Genomic DNA, 20729 nt, shown 5'->3' on the forward strand with positions numbered 1-20729 from the left:
CCGAAGACCAAATAGTGATAAACCGAAAAGACCGAAATTATTTCGGTCTTCAATTATGGAAGACCGAATTTTTGAAAGACCGAAAAGACCGGACCGAACAACCCGAATAGACCGAACGCCCGGGCTGACCTGTGAGTATGTCAGTATGTGTGCATATCTCTATAGCTGGTCACGTGCATTGCGGAGAGACAGCTCGCAAGTAAGTGCAGGTCATGATATTTAAGGCCTGTTCGGAGTCCCTCCGACTCCACAACTCTGCTCCAGGAGCGGACGGAGCTGTAGTTAAAATTTTTGGAGCGAGCAAACAGAACCTCCGCAGATCTTAGGATTTCAAGGAGCTGGTGGATTGCTGAACGGGTCCTTGCACAGCTCTGAATCCTCGCCCCCTCCGCAGCCTTGGTTTTCGCATACCATGACTATGGGAAGAATATTTACAAGCTCCCAGATCTTGCTTAAAGCAAATAAGTATATATAATAGGGTAATGTAACCAGGATTTGCCTCTGCCTTCCTGGTGGGGCCGTGAGCTGATGACCAGCTAGTTTAATGGCCGTCCATTTGGCCATGCGAGCTACAACCACATGGAATTTGTTTAAATGGCTCGGCAGAGGCGGTCAAGCGAATACTGAAGCCGCGATAAACTAAATGGAGTAGTGGAGCACGTGGTTTTCAATCCGTGGAAGATGCTGCTAAAGTGCCAAGCATGGATTTTGTTTAGATAGCACCGTGTTCGAGTAGCCTCATACCTGCCTCTGGACTAGCTAGCTAGCTTTGATTTGCCCAAGATTCCCATGCTGGTTTGTAGTTTTGCTGTGCATGCCATTGGTTGATTGTGGTGCTAGTACTCTACTGGTATTGGCCTCATGGGATTGATTGGTTGTCCTCAGGGCAGTTTTTAATTAAGCTGAAAAGAAGGCAGGGCTACTGTCTACTAATTTATTATTTTTTGCACGAGACGAATTGTATTAGAAATGGAAAAACTGAGAATGGCATTAAGGGCACTCTCAATGCGCCATTCGAAGTGGTGAAAGATTTTTAGAGACAACCACCCCAATGCATTGTCTCTTAAGTCTTAAGTGATGTAATCCAAGTGATGTTGCATTTATTGTTCAGAGATCATGTTTGCATCTCTATAGCGTGGTCTAGTTATGGAGAAAAGGGAAAGAAAGAGAGACATCAAGATAAGCCATACCAGAACGGAGAAAGATTGGCATGCCACTGACGAACGCAACACCATTGGGCATCTAATCTGTAGCTTCGTGATTGTAGTTGGATTAGCCATGCTCACATTGACTTTAGCTGAAACAGCGATAGTGTTGTTGCCTATGGACTTCTGTGCCCTGATACTTCATTTTTCATTGAGAAAATTGTTGTCACAAAATTTCAGCCTTAGTTAGAAAGAGTATCTACCAACCAGCTTGATTGGAGAAAAAGGTACTCCCTCCGTCCGAAAATACTCGTCATCAAAATGAATAAAAGGAGATGTATCTAGAACTAAAATACGTCTAGATACATTCATTTTTATCCCTTTTGATGACAAGTATTTCTGGACGGAGGGAGTAACGCCTAGTAATATTTTAAATACAGACAGTGCATCCATGTGTTTAGGCCAGCCCTTTTCAGTACGGCATAAGAAGAAACTTGAGGCTAGATTTAAGTCTTACAATCTATCAAGCAAAAGACTGAATCCTGGCAATGACATACTCAGACGATGGAAACAGGAATCTTGTGTAAAAGCAGTAAATTCATATCTACAGTATCTTGAAGATGGAGAATAATGGCAGACTGGGAAGGGTATATGGACCTACGTGTGCCTTTTAGAATTTAGTGCCTGTGCTTGCTTCCAATATACTCAAGCTGAAACAACAGAATGTAGAATTATGCATGTGAAGGCAAATAAGGTAGTACTATGCTGATCACCATAAAACAGGATGACTGCCATAATGGAAATGCTGAAAGCTACTACTCCCTCCGTTCCGATTTACTCGTCGTGGTTTTAGTTTAAATTTGAACTAAAACCACGACGAGTAAATCGGAACGGAGGGAGTAACATTTATTTTCCTTTAATAGACAAACTAGGAGTCAAATACAACTACGTAAGTAACTAATCTTTGTCATGGAGATATTACTATATTGAGTGTGTTGTGCATCATGCAATTTCACAGTTGAATAGTTGATAGAGAAATTGTATCTGTCTTCTTCATGCACGATGGTTCTCTTTTTTGTGGTAATTGTTAATTTATCAAACATCTCTTACAAAATACATATTCAAAGAAAATTGTGTGGAGAGGCATATAAAAGAGGAGAACCACGACGTCTTATAAGTTATGTTCAAAATCTGAAGAAAATGGGGATGTCAGTGCCAACTGCTTTGCCTGCAGAAATTTTCCTCCAATACAAACTGGATTTGAATTTGAAAATCCGAGCATATGGCCTTTTAGATGGTTTCAAGAAGATGTTTGAAGTGAGCATTATCTGATATGGTGCTGGTGCTAGAACCGGCACAAATCAATTCGATTTTTCACTAGTGGAATTTCATCTGATACTCTGTCAATGGAATAACACAAGTTGTTGCAAGAAAAGTGCAAGCCTGTAACTCCATAAGCATCTGATTATCAAAAATTCTCGGTTGACATCTTTGTGTACACACGTAGTACTCCATTTGCTACAGTCATCTCTCAGGACTAAGCAATTCAGCTACCTACAGGCAAGAATAATTGTCAGGTTGTCTTCATTTAACCAAACAGATCCGCTCATAGGCATGTGCCAACACAAATTCCACATTTGTACAAGCAGAAGGATTTAAGTTCTATTGTTCTCCAGACAAACCAATCATACATTCTAATGAGGCTCCATTGAGGTCACTGCGTGTTAACATGCAGTTTTCTCTTCGCCGTTGTTCCTGTAATCACCAGTATAGTAGATAGATGGAATAAACTTTCCACCTTTATCAGCTGACCACAGATCTTCTGCTAGGTGGAGCTTTTTAGCCTTTGAGAGAGCTTCAAAGAATTCATGCAATAAGACCTTGTCAGGAGCCATGCACATCTCGAGAAGCTCCTTCATCACATCCACTGCTCCTTCAAAATCCTTATTCTTGCAGAAAGCAGATATAACAATCTTATATGTGTCGTAATTCGGATGGAAGCCGGATTTTTTCATCACCTTCAACAGTTGCAGTGCTCGCTCTGAATTCTGCGTCATACAGTATCCAAGAATCAACGCTGAGAAAGTTGAAGCATTCGGTTCAAGCTTGGACCTGTCAAGCTGCTGAAACAAATGCACGGCTTTTTTTATCTTCCCATCCCGGCAAAGACCAAGAATGAGCGCATTGTAAGTTATGATATCAAGCTCGACTCCATTCTTAACCATCCCTTCATGAACCCTCCGCGCTGTTCCATTATCACCATGCATGACATACCCATAAATCAAAGTATTGTATGTCACTGTGTTCGGCACAACCCTCTTCACCTTCATTTCGCTCAACAAACGATTCGCTTGCTGCATCCTCCCCTCCTTGCACAGCACATGGAGGATCGTGTTATAGGTCACCTCACTGGGCGCTAGCCCCTCCAGCTCCATCTTCTTCTTCAGCTCCAGCGCATGTTCCAGACCACCATGCTCCCTGCAATAAGCAGCGATCAGCGTGTTGAAGCTGACCACCGTCCTATCAACCCCCCAATCCGCCATTTCATCGAGCACCGTGGCCGCGTCGGCGACCCGCCCCAAGGCACAGAAGGCCCGCAACACCATGTTGGCCGTGTACATGTTGGGCGAGATACAGCACCGGCGCATCTCCCGGAAGAAGGACACGGCGATCTCGGGGCGCTTCAGGCGGAGCGCCGCGGAGATGAAGACGTTGCAGGACTCGACCCGCGGGAGCAGGCCATGCGCACGCATGGCGCGGAAGGTGAGCGTGGCCTGAGAGAGCTTGTTTCGGCGCGCGCAAGCAGAGAAGAGAACGTCGACGGCGGGCACTGCGGCGCCGGTGCCGCGGCTCCCGGCGGCGAGGCGAGCGGTTAAGATGAGGTGGTGGAGGAGCTCCGGGAAGGCGTGGTGCGAGACGGAGGGGAGCAGTGAGGCGAGGAGCTCGGAGGAGCGGCGCGGGGTGATGGCGTGGAGGAGGAGGGCGAATGGGAGCGGGGGCGGCGGCGAGGAGAGGAGGGAGCCGAGGAGGTCGTGAGCCACCCGGGGCGGGGAGAGGAGGAGGTGTGAGAGGCGGAGGGGGTTGAGTTGGGGTAGGAAGCGGGACAGGGAGGAGGGCGCGAGCTCCGGGGAGGAGGAGAGGTGGGAGCGGAGGGCGGTGACGAAGGCGAGGTCCTCGCCGGCAAGCGGCGGGAGAGTGAAGTGCGGCAGCGGAAGCGCGCGCGGCGGCCGCATTGGTGATGGGGTGTTAGCGCCGGATCCGACGCTTCTGCGCCGTGGCAGTCGTCGCTAGCAGTCGCAGGCGAGGTGGGTGAGGAGATCTTTGACAATTTTACCCCTGTAACAGATTTTTTTTTAGATTAAGATTAAGAAAAATAGACTGGAGCAACAATCTTCTCTATTATACGTACACTGCTTTGGATTTTAAGATTAGAAAAATAATGCAAAGTGAGTCATGTGTTAAGAATCACAGTGGTATCTGTTGAAAACATCTTCTCTTTGGTATTAATTTTTGGAGGACGAAATATTCTCAAGACTTTAGTAAAGAAACAAAAATTAGACTGGAGCAACAGTGTTGCCACTCTTTCACCCGCACAAACTTAGTTACCAATAAAGTTTTTTGAAAACCCCCTGAGTTACCTATCCAAAAAGATGCAAGACTTGAGCCATGTGCGTACTTTGAGCCAGTGATGATATCCTAGAAGTCCAGGTCGTCGAATCATAATATCTTTACATGATGTCAAGGAAAGATTTTAACTTCACAAAAAAATCAAACCAACAAAAACAACTTAAAGCAATAACATAAATTCATTAGATCTGATTACTAAGATCATTGAGGACACAAACCTCTTTAGTTTTGTGGCACCGCAAAATAAAACAAGAGTAACTTTATTCATACAAATATAGATCACCAATAGATGCCACAAAACCTTAAAGATCGGAGGCCCTCCACCTCTCGGCGCCAAGATGGTAGCAGGAGGCAAGGAGACCAAAAGTACCCATGACGACGACGACTGTTCCTATATCAAGAAGTCATCTTTTCATGATAAGTGGCATGATTGCGCTTCTAACAAATTAATATTGCAGTACTATAGAAACGTGAGCCCCGTGGAGAAAGGCCAAAGAAAAGTCTGGCTTTGAACTAATAAAGCCTAAGAATGAAAATAACAACGGAACATACTTTTACAAGCCAAACCGAAAAACAATGAAACAAGTACGAAAGTATAAAGACGAGGCTCCGATAGCACACAACTAGATAAGAAAGACTAGACGAAAAATGTTGTTGATGATTAACCATCCGATCAGCTATGTTGGTTCTATGGATCTCCTTACACATGATGATTGCTAGGTTATAACCAAACAACTAGTTGGGGTGTAGGGGCATGTGGCCCAGTTGTGGATTATTGGGGCAACAACTAGGGTTTTTGTTGTATATATAGCCAGCCTCCACGGGGTCTTCTCTATGGATCCACTTTCTATCCATTGATCCAAGGGCTCTGTATGAATCTCAACCTCTCCCGATACATTGCTTGATGTCCACGGATCGTGCAGGAACAAATGGAGACAAAATCGGTAAAGAATTGTGGAAGCTACAACCAAATCCGCAACCAAGATCGGGCGGCATGACCATGTGCGGTCATACTGCAAACCGTCTTCTCTTGTGGAACCTATGCATGGTGTTTTGTATTTTTGTCCATGTTCTCATACAAACTCCATTTTTGGTGTTCTTGGACTTATTGGATTCGTATGGACGAGCCATCTCATGATGTTGGATCTTTAATTTGGGCTTATTGGAAAAACACATTTTGTCGAATCCGTCAAAGGGTCTGGATGCAGTGCTTGTAACTTCTTCGGATCGGTCCCAACTTGATTCCTTTCAGCGTGTTAAGTCCATGGAAGTTTTAATGCACCTATACCAGCAATGAAACCAAGAAAAACTAATAAAACTTAATGGTTGTGCAATGACCACAATAAAATGCTCGGAAACCAAGAATCATGCATAATGGACATGAAAAATGGCTACATGGATCATTATATGAGGGTATTTGAAGCAACAAACGGGTTCTAAAATTATACATAAAATCAAGTCTCAGTTAAACTTATAGGTTAGCTATATAGCAGCATGGGCTATATGCCCCCCATAAAAGCGAGTAGTGAAGTCACCCATGGTTAAAAAGAAATCATGTGTTATTGGGTTGCTTATAATGCTTGTTGTGACCGAAAGTTGGATTGATAACACTCCTAGATGTTTGATGTGCAGTCTTCTGACTCACTGTTTTGATCGAATGCCTTTTACTAAATAAAGCTCTCAAAATTCAGCTGAAAAAAGAAACATCTTTATATTTTATATGGCACTAAAAAAGAAAAACTCCTAGATGTTTGATGTGCAGTCTTCTGACTCACTGTTTTGATCAAATGCCTTTTACTAATAAAGCTCTCAAAATTCAGCTGAAAAAAGAAACATCTTTATATTTTATATGGCACTAAAAAAGAAAAACTCCTAGCTGTTTGATGTGCAGTCTTCTGACTCACTGTTTTGACCGAATGCCTTTTACTAAATAAAGCTCTCAAAATAAAAAGAAACATCCTTATATTTTATATATGGCACTAAAAAAGAAAAAGAAAATGTCACTGTTTTGATTGAATGCCTTTTACTAAATAAAGTTCTCAAAATTCAGCTGAAAAAAGAAACATCTTTATATTTTATATGGCACTAAAAAAGAAAAACTCCTAGCTGTTTGATGTGCAGTCTTCTGACTCACTGTTTTGACCGAATGACTTTTACTAAATAAAGCTCTCAAAATAAAAAGAAACATCCTTATATTTTATATATGACACTAAAAAAGAAAAAGAAAATGTCAAGAGTGGGATTTGAACCCACGCCCTTTCGGACCAGTACCTGAAACTGGCGCCTTAGACCAACTCGGCCATCTTGACTTATTTGTTAAATAAGTTTCAAAATTGCTAAATATTTATTCATAATTGCATAGCTGCGAGCTTTCTTCAGATTCCCGATTTGGCTTTTTTTCTGACAGAAAGATTCCTAATTCGTAAAGACCTGAACCCAGCCCGGCCAACCCAAGAGCCCTATAGCCCAAATGGCCGCTCTCCTGAACCCTACGGCTCGGCGCCTCACCCTCGCTGCCTGCCGCCGTCTCTCTACGCCGCCGGCGGTGGAGCCCTTCGTGGCTCACTGGAGCACCCAAGGTTTGCCCCACCCTGTCCAAGCCGCCCCCCCCCCCCCTCACCCCACCCCTCTCCCACCTTTCATGTAACAAGAATCAAATGTATGCATATTTACTCGCTGCTAGTTGTAGTTCTTGGTCTATTTGGTTGCTGTCATGTTATGGATATCAGATTCTGTAATCTGTATGCCAATCAATTTCTCCTTGTGGGATAATGCTGCGTTGTGTTGTACGAGTTTGGACAATGCATGGAATCTGCATCATACCTGTCTTACGAGCCATGATCGGTTGTGACTTCTCTACTGAATTCCAGATTTGATAACTTAAAACCAGACCGCTGCTCTGAAGCACATGGGACACGCTAATAGTGCTGTTTCTGAATTTTTGAACAGCAAGATACAATTCCAGTCTGGTGGAGGTTAATGGCGGATTTGGGGAGATGGTTGCCGACACAAAGAGGTACTACGTGCTTGGAGGCAAAGGTGGTGTTGGGACAACAAGCATGGCAGCATCACTTGCTATGAAGTTTGCCAACCATGGTGAACCGACGCTCATAGTTTCTATGCACCCAGCACATTCACTGGGTGATACATTTGAACAAGTATCTGAGCTCTTGTATTGTTATGCAATGCTAGTGGGATTAATTCTTTAGCCCCTCTTTTGAATATCTTGCATTCGTTGTTTATAGGACCTGAGTGGCGGTAATATTGTACCTGTCAATGGAGTCGACTCTCTTTTTGCTGCCGAGGTAGGAGCAGTTGCACTGGAATGGTTTGCAATATCCCGTTCCATCTTGCACTTTTATCTGTTCAGTGTGCATGGCCACCATCAGCTGTCCAATCATAAAACAAACACTTTTTATAATCCTGGAGATAGTGAATGTAAGGAGAGGTTGATCTTTTCAATTTTGTAGTTGAAACTGGGTTCTGCCATGCTTGTACACTTAATGAAGTCATGTAGAGGATCCAATTCTGGTCATGCTTGTTGCTTTGATGATGGATGGAACTTGTTTCTTTACAGATTGGCCATGTTAATACAAAGGAGGAATCTTCTAATAGTGGATCTTTTATGCGTAATATACTGGACAAGATAGGGCTTGGAGTCCTTGCTGATCCGGTAAACACCACCTCAGAAATCTTTTTTTTTTTTGCTTCTCCATCTTGCATTTTAGTTGATTTCCAGTGTCATGGTAAAGTTTCTCTTTATTTGCATCTACATTGATGCTTAAATCGTATACGCCATAGGCTACATGTATGCTTGTTCTTGCACTGCCGTTTTCTTCATTCGCAACACACCCAGATAATGATGTGTCTTGAGTTTGGACTTTGGACATGAGTTGTTGGTTTCATATGCTTATATACCTTATTATGTAGCACAGCTGCATCATATTTGCAACACTGGTCAGTTGGCCAATTATTTCACATGCACTTTTTATTCAACATTGTCTGATCAGACAGAGTACCATAAATTTATCTTTTGTTTGCTATTTCTTCGAGCAGAGACATTCTTTTGTTTTAATATCTTACTAGTTAACCTTACTTATGCCCATGATGTCTGGCCTTTAAAGCTGGGAAAGAATAAGCTGCATGAAATGCTGATGAAAACTCCTGGATTTGGAGAAGCCGTTGCAATTTCGAAGGTATCAATCAAAGTTTACAGTCTGGTGGGGATTTATTATTCGTTACACACTTTGTAAAGTTCAGTCATCACCTGAAGCGTATCCTTGCAGCTGATGCAAATCGTCGAACTGCAAGAGAGCAATAAATTTAGGCGCATAGTTTTGGATACCGCGGCAACTGTATGCACACTTCACTTTGCCTTGAACCCAAGTCTATTCTATTTCTGCTTCTTTCACTTCTAATTGGGTTATTATACTTATATACTGCACAGGGGCATACACTAAACCTTTTATCCGCTACAACTTTAATGGAGAAGCTCCTTGGTATGGCCAATAAGGTGAGCTTTGCCGCAACCACTAACCTTGCCTCATATAGCTTTATACTGGTTACATGAATTTCGCTTGATAGAGTATGTGTTTGCGCATGTTTTCTTTTTCTTGCGATATTTACATAATGGTGATCGAAGTAGTAATTATTAAGGAACAGCGGCAGGGACAAACTGTTAGGGTTCGGGGGCTTCCGCTCATATAAGAAAATAATTCCGTAAAAAATCCAAAGGCCTACTTGTTGCATGGCATAGGTGCAAAGTTTAGTTCCAAATGGATAGTGGAGGGGAGTTGAGACCAACATATAAGGGACTCTCTCTCACTCCTGCTATTAGCTTGAGAAGAAGACCGATACACGCACTCTCCTCCTCTGCTGCTGCCGCCCGCCTCGTCATGCCATGGAACACACGCTCACATAGTGTTTCGTCGAGCCGGGCTTAGACCCATGCTAAGTATTTGTTTTTTAGCTTGCTGGTTAGAGTTGCTAATTATTTATTATTAGTTACGAGTCATTACTAGATGCGTTAGTAACAGCCTCCGGTTTGTTTGATGGTGGGCTGTTACTGACTCGGATGTGGGTTTATCCCATCGTCTTACCCCACTGACTATAAAGAGAGTAGTTCGGCAACCCTAACCGTCACCCATCAGAGTGCATCTATCATCTGCCCGCTCGCACCACTTTCACTGTTCCTCTCGCTCATCTTGGCTGCATGGTAGAGCAGGGCTCTGGAAATGCGCCTTCACGAACCTGCATCTGGTGAAGGGTGATAAGTTTTTGGGTGAGTGTGTCTTTACGACTGCTCACCTTCGTTTGACTACTTCCGTGACCAAGACGACTTCCACTGACTTTGACATTGCGGATCTCGCCATGGCCGACACAAGCATGACTGCCACTGCTTGACTAGATTGTATATCTTTTCACCTCTTCGTTCATGTGAATGCTATTTATGCGAATTTTATAGATATGCGAGTTCTATGTTTCGTACGTAACTCGCACGCCTAGTTTAGAGTGTGATTAATATTGCTAGCATGATTGTCATGGTATTAATCTGGATTGAATTAATTATAAATTTCCTACTTATTTCAACAATCCTAAAACCTTATTTGTTTAGGCAATTTTCAATTCAAGGCTTTGTTGCTGCTCTGAAACAGAACCCGTTTACGGGTGTTCGCTTTAAGCTTTGGCAAATGAGAACCATCTTGTGGCTCACTGTTCCGAGCGCAGTTTGTACAACCACATTCTTTCCCTTGAACATGTGAGAAGTCTTTTGCAGCACAGGCTCTAGACTGTCTGTCGGCCCTCTTGGTGTGTGTATCTTTTGCCTCGTGTTCTCTGGGTACACGTAAATAGTGATTAGTCTCAAGATGGTTTTGTTTGCCAACGCTTAAAGTGCACACCCTTATATGGATTCGGTTTCAGAGCAGTAGCAAAGCCTTGAATCAAAAATTGCGTAAACAAATTTGTTTTTTGGATTGTTGGAATAATGAGCAATTTTTGAATTACTTTAATCAAGATTAATATCATGAGAAGAATGCTAGCAATATTAATCACATACTCTAAACTAGTCATGCGAGTACATATGAAACACATAACTTGTATATCTATGAAATTCACATGAACAAGGTGAACGGGATGTACGATCTGGTTGGAACGGCTGCTTTGGTGGCAGTCTTGCCGGTGTCAGCCATAGCAAGATCGGTAAAGTCGGAAGTCGTGGAAGTTGCCACGGTTGTGGAAGTAGTCGAACAAAGACGAGCAGTCGCGAAAGACGTCCCCCAAAAACCTAATCGCCCTTCACCGGGTGATGGTTCGCTAAGGGCATGGTTCTGGAGCCCTACTATCTCGTGCACGTGGTCGCCGGGATGGGGAAGCCAAGAGCGACACAGTGAGAGGAATGGTGGTGCGAGTGCGAGGTAGCAGATACGATCTGATGGGTGACGACAAAGGTTGCTGAATTTATCTTTATATAGTCGGTCGAGTAAGACTTTGAATAAACCCACGATCCGAGTCGGTAACAAACCACATCTGAACAAGTTGGAAATGTTTGTTATTAACACGTTCATTAATGAATCGTAATTATTATTAATTAATTAATTATCTATTCCAACCGGCAAATATAAAACGCACACTCGACATATGTCTGAGCTTGGCTTGGCTCTTTCATGAAACATGTGCGAGGCAAACGGTGGAGGAGCGGCGTTTATCTGTCCTCTTCCCAAGCTCTTAGGAGGAGTGAGAGGGCGAGAGTCCCTTGTATGTTGATATCAACTTCCCTCCATGTGAGACCAAACTTTGCACCCATGCCATGCAACCATAGTGGTCCTTTAAGATTTCCTGGGAGTTGTTTTTAATATGGGCTAAAGCTACAAACTGCATCAAAGTAAGATTTTTTCCATGCGGTGTAAGCATTAAACTGGGCTATGGACTTATTGTAACGAATTTTAACGTTAGAAAGAGAAAAGGAAGCCAAACAAACCGTTTTGTTAGGTTCAACTTGCCTTTTTTCTTCTTGGACAATTAGAATACCCATTATAAGGCCAAATACTTTTGTGCTGGTTTGTTTCCTGTTTCGAAACCCTCCATGCTCTTTTCTCTTAGGTAATATTACTTAGAAATATCTTTAGTTAATTTATTTATGTTGCTGAAATGCCCAAATGAGTATTCATATGAGATACTAGGTGGTGCATGCTACAGGTCAGAAGGCCTTTTGACTGTCTTTTGACTACATGTTGGTATTGAATTCAACTATTTAAAGAAAATAAACGCTATAAATACAGTGTGCATGCACAGTGATGTAGGAAGCACAGATTTTTGTACCAGCTGTTGAAACTCATTTGGAAACTTTCCTGAATTATGCTTTGCTGGGACCCTGAAACCAGTCTTGTGTTTATGCGAATGTGCAAGTAAGTATAACACATGTAACTCCACGGACTTTTCAGGCTGTGAATTTAGCGTCGTCCTTCCCAGCTCTTAAATCAGCTTTCGGGAAAGACCAAATAGATGTAAGTGCATACTAATTTCCTGTTTCAGTTGGATAGTTATGTTTGTAGCATGTATTACAGACTGATCATCTTTCTATTGTATAAAGCCTGCCAGGATAGAGGTGCTAAGAAAGCAGATTGCCAGAGTACATGAGCTTATGCAAGATCCACAATCAACTGAATTTATCATTGTGACGATTCCTACGGTAAATGCCCAACCATTATTGCAATAGTGGCAACATTTATTTGATGCAAAAATGTGTCGGCAAATATTGAAACGCGTAAAGCACATGCATGGTAGCTGCATCTATTTGATCATGCTTGTGGGTGCTCGCTTTCTCAGGTGATGGCTATTACCGAGTCATCAAGGTTTCATGCATCTTTGAAGAAGGATGGTGCGCCAGCAACAAGGCTTGTCGTAAATCAAGTATTGCCCCCCTCTACATCTGAGTGCAGATTTTGTTCTACAAAACGCAAGGTACCATTCTGGCAAGTTCCTATGATTCAATTTGTAAAGGAGCTTCCAATCGCATAATCGTAACTTAGCAGTGCTACGTCCCTCATCCCGAATTAATTAGAACTTGACGGTTTCAGGAAGAAGCACGTGCCCTGAATATGATAAGCAATGACCGTGAGCTCGGCGGCCTAGAGCTAATCCAAGCGCCGCTTCTTGATGTGGAGGTCAGAGGCGCCCCCGCTCTCAGATTCTTCGGTGATGTGGTCTGGAAATAGACGCTAGGATGCCAAGCCGTGACGAGAATTTTGTTATTTCATCGGAAACTCCACAGTACTGGTGGCGGCATTCAAATTGTCTGGAAATGTGGTTGAATCTGGAGAAAAGATGAAACCCAGCAGGATACCAGACTGTTCAGGCTGTAGACGTTTGGTAGGTTCTTAAATAAGAAACGGAGTATTAGTTGCTGTCCTCACGTGTTTAACTCTTATTAATTGGACTTTCCTATACTTGTCATGAAACAGAGCATTTCTAGACGAAGCAAATTTCAGTGGGTAGAGAGGTCTCTTCCAGGTACAGCGCGTGCTACTGCAGGCACGTTTTCCGTTTCTTTTCCTCGTTTGATGTGGCTGTGGCATGGCGATTATCTAATTTAAATAGTGATTAAAGAGCCTGACAGGTACCCATCTGAAGGCTATATTTGCACAACAGCTAACCAGATGTTTAGATTAGATATAAACCACTCGTATCGTTGTTCATATAAAAATATTTAAAGATGCTTGACGGGATCAAAGAGGTTAAAGGAAAGGCAGCTGTGCGCACTTCACCTTCCTCTGAAGCCCGTGTACATCTCTGTGAAAAGACTGTCCTTTTTTTTTTCCTTGTCTTATTAGTTCCTTTCCGCTAGGCATGCTATATTTTCAAGTTTTGTTTTGGCAATCCTGCCTTTCTTTTTTCTTCTGCTTTTCAGTCACCTACTGGTGTGCCTTCTGTAAAGCCTTTTCGTTCTGGCGTTTTTTTTGTATTCTTTGCGCAAAGCATTCGAAAATAAAATTATAGTATCCTTCATGTTGAAGTATAACCAAGGACCTGTTTTGCTGGATACTAACTACCCCCTCCGTCTAATATGGGACGGAGGGAGTAGCATAGATGGTGCACAATAGTACAAGTCATTCCCATGATGCGCAAATGCGCAATCTCTCGTTCACATTTATGAATAAACGTCACACAACCTATTGTGAAGATGTTTCTTCGATTTCTCGAAACGTATAGTCTTTGGTCGGGCGTATGCATGGAGTTAAGCTCGTACCCACACCTCTACTACAAATATTACCGTGGTGAATGGTGGTGGTGCGTATTATTTTTGGTCGGGCCTGCTTACCATGTGCATGGTGCGCTCCCATTTCGCGGGTTAGAAAAGCAACCACATGTCTCAGCAAAAAGATGAAGATAATACTACACTAGCTGGCACCAGTCACTGGTGCCTGTCTTTGGACAACATACGTAAAGTGCAGAGCAACCAAAGTATAGCCGAAAATCAGTTTTGGCTCTCGGGTCCACATGCTCCCTGTCCACACTTCTCATGATGCGCGTCTTGGATGTACTCCTATACTTTTTGTAAGGGGAAACGTTGCCACCCGACCGAAGATCTGACCGGTCGCATCCACGAGCGCAGCCTCTTAGTGATTCATATCGCGACATGTAAGGTACACGGGCCCACCCCGGCGCTCGTCCTCCTTCTCCCTTATCTTCTCGCGCTACGGCTGCAACTTCTTCTCCGCTGCAACCTCCTTCCCCCAGACATAGCAACATCTCACCGGAGATGACTGCCAGCCCCCCCCCCCCCCCCCCCCCACACACACACACAAAAACGCGGAGGAGGTAAGGCGACGACGACCACAAGCTACACGGTTTTTCTGGAACCGACGTATATGGATGCTACAACCGACAAAGAACGAAGCTACTACCGGCAACTTTTTTGCTGTAATCATTCATGGTAGCTGTGACGTCGTCTTTGTTTCCACCATCGTCATTTTTTGCTACCACCGAAGAATTCTTTTGCTACATCCGTTTTACGACCTAGCTGCGACCCCCTAATAGCGAGACAACGGTTTTTTTGCTACTACCGCCGACTGCTTTTCGTACATCCATTCTTCATGATGGCAATGCACCGATGGTGGTTTGCTATGAATCTTGACAGTGAGATCTAGCATGGGACGGGTGTGTGTGTGTGTGGGGGGGGGGGCAATGCTGCTACCGGTCGCCCGGGGGTTGCTACAACTGTAGAGCCCGAGCAATGCTGCGACGGCGACCACGCGGTGCTACAACCGTAGAGCCGGGGCGCTGCAGCTGCGACTCGTGTTTTGGCTGGAATCGGTGACCGCAGGGAGCGCGCCAGGTCACCACGACGAGCACGACGATCACCATGGCGAATGCGACGGCGCTCGGTCGTCGGGCGGGGTGGGGTGGGGAGGGGTGGTGTGCGTTGCTGCGGCCGCGCACGAGAGAGCGAAGAAAGAAGCCATGGGGAAGGAAGAAGACGCTGTGGGGGCAAAGGGGCAAATCAAACGGCTGTCCGCAGCTGTATCGTGCGGCGGACGCCTATCATCGCCCTTAAGTCACGTGCCGCTTCATCTCTTCTCCTCCTCAGCCCGAGCGACGCACCTCTCGTTCCCCTGAACGCTTCTCCGCCGCCCCTCTTCTCCATCTGCTCAGCCCTATAGGCCCCAACTCTGCGTCCCATCCGGCTCTCCGGTCGCCCGTCTTCTCCATATTCTCAGCCCCAGCCGCCCCTACGCCCCAGCCCGACTTCCCCACCCGGCGCGCATCCGCGCCGCCTCCCCATTATCGCAGGTACCTCCCCCCACTTTCTCCCTCTTCCCTCCCTGCTCCCTTCCCATAGGGTTCAAATTGATGGATTTCTATTTCGGTACTAGTTTGGTTCAGCTTGCTTCTGGGCATATGGTGTGATTTGTGAATTCTTGCCCGAAAGATGATTTTGATAGTCCAAGAACCAAGATTTAGTGTGATTTCACAGGGTGTGTTCTGAATTTTTCTGACACTATAACCTTGGATGGATCATGGAGGGAGCTTTGTACTAGAGTAAAATGTCCAATATACACCCGAAGTGCATACCAATAAGCGTGAGCGCATGGTCGGATTGCGCCGTGCCTATGAGCTATGACGTGCCGCTTCTCGGGGCGCAAGAGGTCACGCAGCCGGGGAAGGCGCCGCAAGACGACGGCAATGCCAGCTTCGTGCGAACTTGCCTCAACGGCACCAACGGCTTGGCAGGTGTGCATGCAAAATTTTGTTCGCACAGACATGGTGTTAATTCTCTTGGTTTCGCCTTTGCGCCTTGTTTTGATTCACACCGTGCGACACCATGGCTTAGGTGTTGGGCTGTTGTCGATGCCGTACGCGCTCGCGGAGGGGGGATGGCTGAGCCTGGCACTGCTCGCCGCCGTGGCCGCCACCTGCTGGTATACGGGCCTCCTCCTCGGGCGTTGCATGGCCGCTGACCAGGCAATCCGGACGTACCCGGACATCGGTGAGCGCGCCTTCGGCCGCCGGGGACGCCTGGTCGTGTCCGCCTTCATGTACGCCGAGCTCTACCTCGTCGCCATTGGCTTCCTCATCCTCGACGGCGACAACCTCGACAAGCTTTTCCCCGGCGCCAGCGTTCGCATGGGGCCCGTGTCGCTTGCGGGGAAACAGCTGTTCGTCGTGCTGGTGGCGCTCATGGTCGCGCCCACGACGTGGCTGCGCAGTCTGGGCGTGCTCGCCTACGTCTCCGCAGCAGGCGTGTTCGCGTCCGTCGCCATCGTCCTCAGCGTGCTCTGGGCCGCGGCCGTCGACGGCGTCGGGTTCTCTGGGCGAGGCACTACTACGCCATTGCGGCTCGCCGGCCTCCCCACCGCTCTCGGCCTCTACACCTTCTGCTACTGCACCCACGCGGTGTTCCCGACGCTGTACACATCCATGAAGCAAAAATCTCAGTTCCCAAAGGTAACAGTAATTTAGTATTCCCGCGCTTCATCGGTCTGCTGCTGAAGATGGATACTAACTTCTCTTCCTAATTAACCAGATGCTAGCGATATGCTTCGTGCTGTGCACGCTCAACTACGGCTCAATGGCCGTGCTGGGGTACCTCATGTACGGCGACAGCGTGCAGTCCCAGGTGACGCTCAACCTACCGGCGGCGAGGCTCAGCTCCAAGATCGCCATATACACGACGGTGGTAATGCCTTTCTCAAAGTATGCGCTGGTGGTCACGCCGATCGCGGTGGCCATCGAGGAGAGGTTTCGTGGCGTGGTAGGCGAGGGAGCCGTGGCCTCCGTGGCGGTGAGGACGCTGCTGGTGCTGAGCACGGTGGTAGTCGCGATCGCGTTGCCCTTCTTCGGGTACCTCATGGCGCTGGTGGGTTCCCTGCTCAGCGTGTGCGCGTGCATGCTGCTGCCGTGCCTCTGCTATGTCAGGATCTTCGGAGCCACATCTCTTACGGCTTCGGAGACTGCGGCGATCATCGGAATACTGATGTTGGGCTTGCTGGTGGCTATAACAGGGACGTACTCTTCTCTTGTGCAAATTATCCACGAGTTGCAACTGGGAGTGTAAAATGTCCAATTCTTTTCTTTAGCTTATCTTTTAGATGAACTGGTTAAATGATATATGCAATTTAATAGTATCAGCGAGGCCTCCATATGCTCTGAATCGTGTTTCTTGTTTCATTAAAAAAAATTCATAAGAAGAAATGAACTAGTCACATTGGTATTATCCTCAAAGAAGAAGAAAATAGATATAATGATAACTAAATCAAAATTAAAATAATAAATTTTTATATGAAACAATGAATTAGCGGCATTGGTATTTCACTTTAAGAAGAAAGAAAAGAAAACTTGCACACAACTTGACACTGAAATTGCACTTTTTTAAGTATACAAAAAAATAATCATAGAATAGTATAATTTTCGCATACATTTTATAGTATTTGTGCGTATATATTTTAGATTCACCCAACACCCCAAATACACACACACATAAAACCCAACTAATAAAGAAAAAGAAAAAGAAAAGCAAAAGCAAATAAGAACATAAAAATAAGGGTATGTCTAGGACACATCTAGATGTGACATAGTTATGTCACATCTAAGCTGATGTTCATTCTGTTTGTGGTTTATTTTTTTGTCCTAGTTTTTTTTCCTTCCTGCTGCATTATTTATTTGTGGGAGCTTAGATGTGATATTCTTAAAAAACATCTAGATGTGAATTAGACAACTGTAAAAATAAAAAGGAACAAAGGGGGAGAGTGGAGGAGGGCTGGGGCACACACATGTAATGGACTTTAGACCATTTAGGAATTGACTGACCTAAATATGTGGTCAGTAAAAAAAGAAGACCAAAACAACTCATACAATAAAGCAAAAGAGCACGAATCTTAAAGCAAAATCAACAAACTTGACTTACCCCTAATTAATTTACACATGACTTACATATACTGAAAAAGGCTTTCGTCCCGCTTTATAAATAAAGCAAACCGTCAAGAGCACATACAAGGACTAGTTCAGAACACACACAAACCCAAATCACACGAAAAAGGTCCAGAGGTACTGCTGAGGGCACAGCTCAACAAGCCCAAAACACACACGAAATAAAAGAGAAGGCTCAGCCGGGGCCAAGGCCGTAGCCGGAGCCGGAGAGCAGCAGACGACTAATCAGGCTTAGGAGGAGGCGGTGGAGGGGGCGGCGACAGGCGGACGGCCATCGAACGGAGGTCGGCGATGAAGGCGGAGATGGCGTCCCGATCCCGAGGGCGGCTAAGCGGCCGCCAGAGCTGCAAGTAACCAGACAGTTTGAAGAGGGCATCAGTAGAACGTCGCAGAGGGGAGCACTGAATCACAAGTTTATTGCGAATAGTCCAGAGCGTCCACGCGAGAACCTCAATCTCAAGCCACCTAATGTGGCGAGAGGGTAGCGGGGAGGCCTGTAGTTCGGCGAAGAGGTCGGGGAAGTTGGAGTGGCACCAATCCCCACCAACCGCCTCTCTAAAGCAACTCCAAACGAACTGAGCAGATACGCAGGAGAAGAAAATGTGGTTCGAGTCTTCGGGGGAATCACAAAGGGGACAGAGGCCAGAGCCCGAGCCATTGCGCTTGCGAACCTCAACCCCCGACGGAAGCCGACCGCGGATCCATTGCCACATGAAGATCCGGATTTTAAGGGGCAGGCGAATGGACCAAACCGCCTGGAGGGGTGGCGGGGCGAAGGAAGGGGCGATAGCCGCGTAGAGGGACTTCGAGGAGAATTGACCCGAAGGCTCAAGGCGCCACCGAACCTCATCCGGGCCATCATCGACAGTCGGTTCATGGAGAGCAATACAATCAAGAAGCTCATGCCAGGCGGCCACTTCCGGAGGCCCAAATGGCCTCCAGAATGCGAGGCGCCCTAAGTCAATAAGGGCCTGCTGAACTGAGATTGTAGGGACGACTGCGATGGAGAAGAGGTCGGGAAAGCGGACCGCGAAGGGGGCGTCACCAGCCTATTGGTCAAACCAGAACAAGGTCGCTGCTCCTGATCCAACCGAGATGAAAGTCCCAATGCGGAGGACGGGGAGCAGTTGGATGACCGACTGCCAGAACTAGGACCCGCCCGACCGCTGGCAGAAGGCCAAAGGTTGGCCACGCAAGTATTTATTCCGGATGATGTCTAGCCACAGACCGCCATGCCCTTGAGAGATGCGCCAGAGCCAGCGGGAAAGGAGGGCAATGTTCATGCGCTTCAAGCACATGATGCCAAGGCCTCCCTGGTCCCGGGGCTTGCAGATGTCAGGCCAGCTAACCATATGATACTTCTGCCTGTTATTGTTCCCAACCCAATAGAAGCGAGATTGAATTGTAGCGATCTCGTGATGGAGGGTCTCATGGAGGCTGTAGAAGCTCATAAGGAATAGGAGGAGACTAGAAAGCGAGGAGTTGATGAGAATCGTCCGGGCCGCCTTCGAGAGCCATCGACCTTGCCAAGGCTCCATGCGCGTTTGTAACTTGGTAACCGTAGGGCGAAGATCCGCCACAGTGAGCCGGGAGTCACTAATGGGTGTTCCCAAGTAGGTTGTTGGGAAGGAACCTAGGCGGCAATTGAGGCGGTTGGCGATGCCAAGGGCCTCAGCCGGAGAGTAGCCCATCACCATCACATCACTTTTGTCGAAGTTGATCTTAAGACCAGACATTTGTTGGAAGCAGAGGAGGAGGAATTTCAGGCTTGCGATGTCCGAGTCCGAGCCTTCGACCATGATGATGGTGTCGTCAGCATACTGGAGCAGGGAGATGCCAGTACCACCGGTCAAGTGTGGGGTGATCCCACGAATATGACCTGCGGCCTTAGCCTTGTCCAGGATGGCCGCAAGAGCATCAACCACCATATTAAATAGGAACGGGGAAAAAGGGTCGCCCTGCCTCACCCCACAGAACGTGGGGAAGTAAGGGCCTATCTCGCCATTGATGTTGACGGTTGTGCGCCCACATGAAACCATCTGCATAACCCGAGTCACCCAACGGTCATCGAAGCCTTTTCGCAGCAGAACTTCCCGAAGGAAGGGCCAGCTAACAATGTCATAGGCCTTATGGAAATCGATCTTCAGAAAGACCGCTTTGAGGTGCTTGGAGCGGACTTCATGGAGGACTTCGTGAAGGACCAACACTCCATCCAGAATGTAACGGCCTTGGATGAAAGCCGATTGGTTGGGGTGGGTAATATGGTCAGCGAGCAGGGTCACCCTATTGGCGCACCCTTTAGCAAGAATCCGGAAAATCACGTTAATCACCGTGATAGGGCCGAACTGACGGATGTCAGAAGCACCAGGAACCTTGGGGATGAGCGAGATCGTCCCGTAGTTAAGGCGCCCGAGATCGATGGACCCAACATAGAACTCGTCGAAGATGGCCATGACCTCCGGCTTGATCACATTCCAGAAGCTCTGGAAGAACTTAACTGGAAGGCCATCCGGGCTAGGGGCCGAGGTT

At 46.2% G+C, this 20729-nt stretch overlaps 3 protein-coding genes and 1 non-coding gene across 7 annotated transcripts; 2 read left to right on the forward strand and 2 right to left on the reverse strand.

Annotated features, from left to right (window-relative positions):
• Nucleotides 1–2700: 2700 nt before the first annotated feature.
• Nucleotides 2701–4420, reverse strand: LOC123045666 (pentatricopeptide repeat-containing protein At4g26680, mitochondrial-like). The gene has a single exon (XM_044468809.1). It carries the CDS (start codon nt 4376–4378, stop codon nt 2870–2872), a length of 1509 nt encoding a protein of 502 aa, XP_044324744.1. The 5' UTR covers nt 4379–4420; the 3' UTR covers nt 2701–2869.
• A 2580-nt stretch (nt 4421–7000) lies between these two features.
• TRNAL-CAG (transfer RNA leucine (anticodon CAG)) lies at nt 7001–7081 on the reverse strand. The gene has a single exon. It is a non-coding gene; the product is annotated as a tRNA-Leu (tRNA).
• Nucleotides 7082–7197: 116 nt separating this feature from the next.
• On the forward strand, nt 7198–13778 carry LOC123045667 (ATPase GET3B). Of its 2 annotated transcripts, XR_006421538.1 has the most exons (12): nt 7198–7351; nt 7722–7930; nt 8018–8077; nt 8350–8445; nt 8897–8968; nt 9059–9127; nt 9220–9285; nt 12215–12277; nt 12364–12462; nt 12600–12734; nt 12851–13142; nt 13235–13778. XR_006421538.1 is itself a non-coding variant. In XM_044468810.1 (11 exons), exons 1-11 carry the CDS (start codon nt 7243–7245, stop codon nt 12986–12988), a joined length of 1116 nt encoding a protein of 371 aa, XP_044324745.1. In that variant the 5' UTR covers nt 7198–7242; the 3' UTR covers nt 12989–13778. The 2 variants fall into 2 exon arrangements, 1 of the variants encoding a protein (XP_044324745.1); XM_044468810.1 differs by having other exon boundaries at nt 12851–13778.
• A 1470-nt stretch (nt 13779–15248) lies between these two features.
• On the forward strand, nt 15249–17406 carry LOC123041489 (amino acid transporter AVT1I). Of its 3 annotated transcripts, none has more exons than XM_044464089.1 (4): nt 15249–15563; nt 15647–16004; nt 16105–16718; nt 16798–17406. In XM_044464089.1, exons 2-4 carry the CDS (start codon nt 15818–15820, stop codon nt 17326–17328), a joined length of 1332 nt encoding a protein of 443 aa, XP_044320024.1. In that variant the 5' UTR covers nt 15249–15563; nt 15647–15817; the 3' UTR covers nt 17329–17406. The 3 variants fall into 3 exon arrangements, with proteins under 3 accessions (XP_044320024.1, XP_044320023.1, XP_044320025.1); XM_044464088.1 differs by having other exon boundaries at nt 15748–16004; XM_044464090.1 differs by having other exon boundaries at nt 15797–16004.
• Nucleotides 17407–20729: the final 3323 nt, after the last annotated feature.

This window comes from Triticum aestivum, chromosome 2B (genome assembly GCF_018294505.1).
Source record: "Triticum aestivum cultivar Chinese Spring chromosome 2B, IWGSC CS RefSeq v2.1, whole genome shotgun sequence".
Taxonomy (NCBI): domain Eukaryota; kingdom Viridiplantae; phylum Streptophyta; class Magnoliopsida; order Poales; family Poaceae; genus Triticum; species Triticum aestivum.

What these genes read in the sequence shown, in the direction of transcription:
- LOC123045666 (XM_044468809.1), bottom strand. Translation starts at nt 4,378, where the DNA reads ATGCGGCCGCCGCGCGCGCTTCCGCTGCCGCACTTCACTCTCCCGCCG.
- LOC123045667 (XM_044468810.1), top strand. Translation starts at nt 7,243, where the DNA reads ATGGCCGCTCTCCTGAACCCTACGGCTCGGCGCCTCACCCTCGCTGCC. An exon ending in ACTCTCTTTTTGCTGCCGAG is followed by an intron (nt 8,078 to 8,349) that starts GTAGGAGCAGTT and finishes GTTTCTTTACAG; the next exon opens with ATTGGCCATGTTAATACAAA. An exon ending in TCCTTGGTATGGCCAATAAG is followed by an intron (nt 9,286 to 12,214) that starts GTGAGCTTTGCC and finishes CGGACTTTTCAG; the next exon opens with GCTGTGAATTTAGCGTCGTC.
- LOC123041489 (XM_044464089.1), top strand. Translation starts at nt 15,818, where the DNA reads ATGTCCAATATACACCCGAAGTGCATACCAATAAGCGTGAGCGCATGG. An exon ending in CGGCACCAACGGCTTGGCAG is followed by an intron (nt 16,005 to 16,104) that starts GTGTGCATGCAA and finishes ACCATGGCTTAG; the next exon opens with GTGTTGGGCTGTTGTCGATG. An exon ending in AAAAATCTCAGTTCCCAAAG is followed by an intron (nt 16,719 to 16,797) that starts GTAACAGTAATT and finishes CTAATTAACCAG; the next exon opens with ATGCTAGCGATATGCTTCGT.